Consider the following 3,692-nt stretch of genomic DNA (forward strand, 5'->3'; position numbering starts at 1 on the left):
TTATCTTGGATAGCTCCATGATTTTAAATGAAGGGAGATGGATTTGTTTTGTCTTTGGGTGGTTTTCGGGGAAATAAGATTTCTCAATGATCCTAAAGTTTCTAGGCAGCTGTGATATTCACAATAACTCCCTGCTAGAGATGATATTAAATCCCTGTCACCCCGCCTGGGTTATTGTGGAAAGGTCCCTAATTCCCATCCCCACACCCACAAAATAAGCTACTAAACGGGCTGGATTTTTATCTCAGCACACGTGAGGCTTTTTAAGCATTTTCAGCACCTGCATCCACCTGCTAAATTATGCCAGGAAGTGTTGGGAATCCAGCTCCAAATCCATTGATCAGTTCTCTCACCCCAAAATTACTCCCTGTTTACTCCTTTTGGATATGAATATGTTCACCTTGTTATTTACCTTCCCCAGAGAAGGTTCTAGGTTTCATAAAATAGCCTTTTCCACTTTCTTTAATTTAAAAGATTTCCAGTCTTATTAAAAGACCCTCCTTCAAGCAGGACTGAGTTTCCCGATGAGATTTTTATCCAGTCATTGCTCCTCACCCTCCCCACCCCACTCTACCCTTCCAGGGCTACCTAGTGTCCCACTGAAGGCCTGCTGGGCCACAAAGTTCCCAACCCCAACCCCACCTCCCTCTTCCAGGTATCAGGTGTGTCCCTCTCATACCACTCATCAGAGAAGAAGTCTTCATCTCCAACCCTTAGGAAAAATTGTTTCAAATATTGGCTTCACTCCTGAATGGGAATATGACCTGGTTACGTCAATTAATCTCTTTGAAATTCACTTTCTTAATTTGTACACCCAGAATATTGTTTTCTCTAAAAGACTGTTACAATTAGTTAGAAAAATAAAATCCTTAGCTTATGGGTTTGTATGAGTGTTGGGGGTAGGGGATAAAGAGGGCAGACTAACATGGAATTAAAAAGTAAATAAAGACTAGAAGGCAAGGAGGAAATTTTAGGCAGGTGGGATAGTTATGGGCTCCAAATTCATTCTATTTTGGTTCAAATCCCAGCTTCTTCTCTGAGTAAGCTTTATGACCTATGGAAAGTTCATTGCCAATACAATTACTTCCTCCACTATTGGTGTAATATGTTCCTGCATCTTCAGGTTATTTTTGTGAGGACTGAATAAATGGGTGAAAGTGCAGTAAGAGCTTACCATAATATCTCACACTCTTTAAGCGTCCACAAAAGACAGCTGTTAATTTTGATAAAATGTAGAAAATGAAGGTAATTATCCTACATACTTCCAGTTATTTCTGTGTTGTAGTGATGGACAATTTTATTTTTATACTTTTATATGTGTCAAGGTTTTTTGAAATGAACATGTCATATTTTAAAAAATAAAACTATAATGTTCACACATGTATGTGTACTCTTGAGAAGTAATTTTCCATCCTTTAAAGTGAAATAATTATATATGTACATTTTGTGCAATGAACTCTTTCCCTCATTCCCACCCATATTTGTTAACAAGTTACACTTTTCCAAAAAAATGAGTGTATCACAAGAATCTTTAATGTTTACATTAAAGTTTATTCATGGTAGGGATGTATATGTGTTTAATAAAGTGTGCCAAGTGCCCACATTGAGACCGCTTCAGTTCAAATCAGTTCAGTCCACACTGGATGTTTCCTGTGCCCAGCAAGGTCACACAGAGAGGGCCCTTGACTTTTCTCTTGGTTAGGCCAGCTTTGCTGGTGAGTTCTTCCCAAATCTCCAGGAACAGTCCAATCCAACACACATCATCAGTCCCATATAAAAGAATAAGATGGAAAAATTTTCAATGTATTTCATAAGTTTAGCACGTCTCTGGTACAAAAAATCCAAGAAAGATAGCACAAAAGCAAAAGCACCAACTGAGCTTACTTATAAACAAACATGCATAAGTTCTAAACACTACTCAATAGTACCCAAATGAATACAACATTGCATTAAAAGGTATAAAAGCACTGTACTGAAAACTTAAAAGTTACACGTGAAATACTGCACTGTAAATCCTGAATACTCTAATGACTGACTCACCCCCACCCTTCCACAGCCCTGGTGAGGGTCAGAAACCATTAATCTGCCTCCAGACCTTGCTAGTCCTCGGAGACACTGCTGCGGGGGCAGTGGGCACTGGGATTAGCCTCCCGCAGAGCTCTAGCCTCCTCCAGAGCTTCTCTGTATCGGGAAGGCCAAGCCTGGGGGTCTTTCTTAAAGACCCTGGCCAGGAACTCCATGATTTGCATCTTGGTGATTTCGCGGCTGGCTCGGGAGCCCCAGAAGAACTCGTACTCAGGAGGCTCAACGTAGGGGACACGCTGGTACTTCAGGTAATTCTGCTGGACGAACTCCTCGGTGATAAGCTTTCTCACATCCCCGAAGGTGGAGTGCTTCTTCCAGGGCCTCAGCCCCAGGATGCGCAGCACATTCCAGACAGCGCTCTCTCTGGCACCACGACCCTTCACATAGATGAGGCTCAGGATCATGAGCAGGAGGCCTGTCATGGGCATGCGGTTGCTCAGCGCCACCCTGTCCAGCTCCTCCGGGTTGAGGGCTTTGACCAGCGCAAACTCCATCGTATGGAGGCTGGTCAGCCTCAGATGCAGCCCGAAAACTCTGGCAAGGATGAGGCTGGTGCGCCTAAGGATGCTTCTGCACCATTTCTTGTAGCTGCCGATGACATCCTTCACCATATCTGGAAACCAGATGATCATCTTCTTCTGGTCCTTGACCAGCACGTACCACATGAGCTCGTGCGCCTTCTGCACCAGCTGGGCAGGGGCTGGCGGCGGTGGGATCGGCTGGACAGGGTCAGGGGGCTGGTGGACGCGGCCCTCCTCTGCGGCCTGTTGCAGGGCCTTTGGGTCGTCCTCTTCACTCAGGGCCTGGGGCGGCGGCGCGGCCTGCGGGGAGGCCGTCGGGCCTACAGGAGGGCTCTGTGGCCCTGCGAGGGTCGCGGCGGGAGAGGCGGGAGAAGGGACCCCCACCGGAACCCCAGGGCTGCCGTGCACCTCAGAGTTGGGGGCCTCCGCTGCAAAGTTGGGGTCGCTCAGGTCCTTACTTTGTTCCGACATGTCTGCGCCGTCTGACAAGGGCAGGGCCTCTGCCTCGGGGAGCTCTTCGAGCCTGCACTCCCTCCGCGGACTCCTGGAGAGGAAGTGCGCGTTGCGGAGAGCGGCGCCTTCCGCAGCGACAGGAGGGGCGGGGCGGGGCGGCGGCAGCACTGGACACTGCGCCTGCGCGTCCGCGAGCCGCGGCTGGGCTGCCAGGGCGGGAGGGGCTGGCGGAGCACCCGACGGCAGGGTCTGTAGAGCAGGGGTGGTAATGTTGACCCTAGGTTTCCCATTGCTTGAGGAAGTAGTGAAGAGAGGCGAGGGGAGAAGAAGGCAAGTTTAAGAGAAAGATAGCAACTCAAGTTTCTGAGACAGTGAGGTCTAGTTTTTTGGAAATGCTCACCTGAGTCCACCCAGAATCAAGATAGACAGACATGTGTCCCAGACACAGGTATAGGTGCATACGTAAACTTTAGTTTGTTATGAACTAGTAAACTAATTAGAACGAATAGAAAAAGAAAGAAAAACTAATGTGGGAAGGTCATATAAATGATGGAAAGGAAAGAGAAGGGGTGAAGACAGAATGAAATGAGCTCTCACATAGAAGCCTAGATGTGGAATGCATCATATGTCCAG

The 3,692-nt window shown here is 47.2% G+C and overlaps 1 protein-coding gene across 1 annotated transcript; it reads right to left on the reverse strand.

Moving 5' to 3' along the window:
- Positions 1-1,517: 1,517 nt before the first annotated feature.
- On the reverse strand, positions 1,518-3,189 carry Ndn (necdin, MAGE family member). Its single transcript, XM_047540587.1, has one exon. The coding sequence runs from the start codon at positions 3,075-3,077 to the stop codon at positions 2,100-2,102; it is 978 nt and encodes a 325-aa protein (XP_047396543.1). The 5' UTR covers positions 3,078-3,189; the 3' UTR covers positions 1,518-2,099.
- Positions 3,190-3,692: the final 503 nt, after the last annotated feature.

The sequence above is a fragment of the Sciurus carolinensis genome, chromosome 2, assembly GCF_902686445.1.
Source record: "Sciurus carolinensis chromosome 2, mSciCar1.2, whole genome shotgun sequence".
NCBI classification, from domain to species: domain Eukaryota; kingdom Metazoa; phylum Chordata; class Mammalia; order Rodentia; family Sciuridae; genus Sciurus; species Sciurus carolinensis.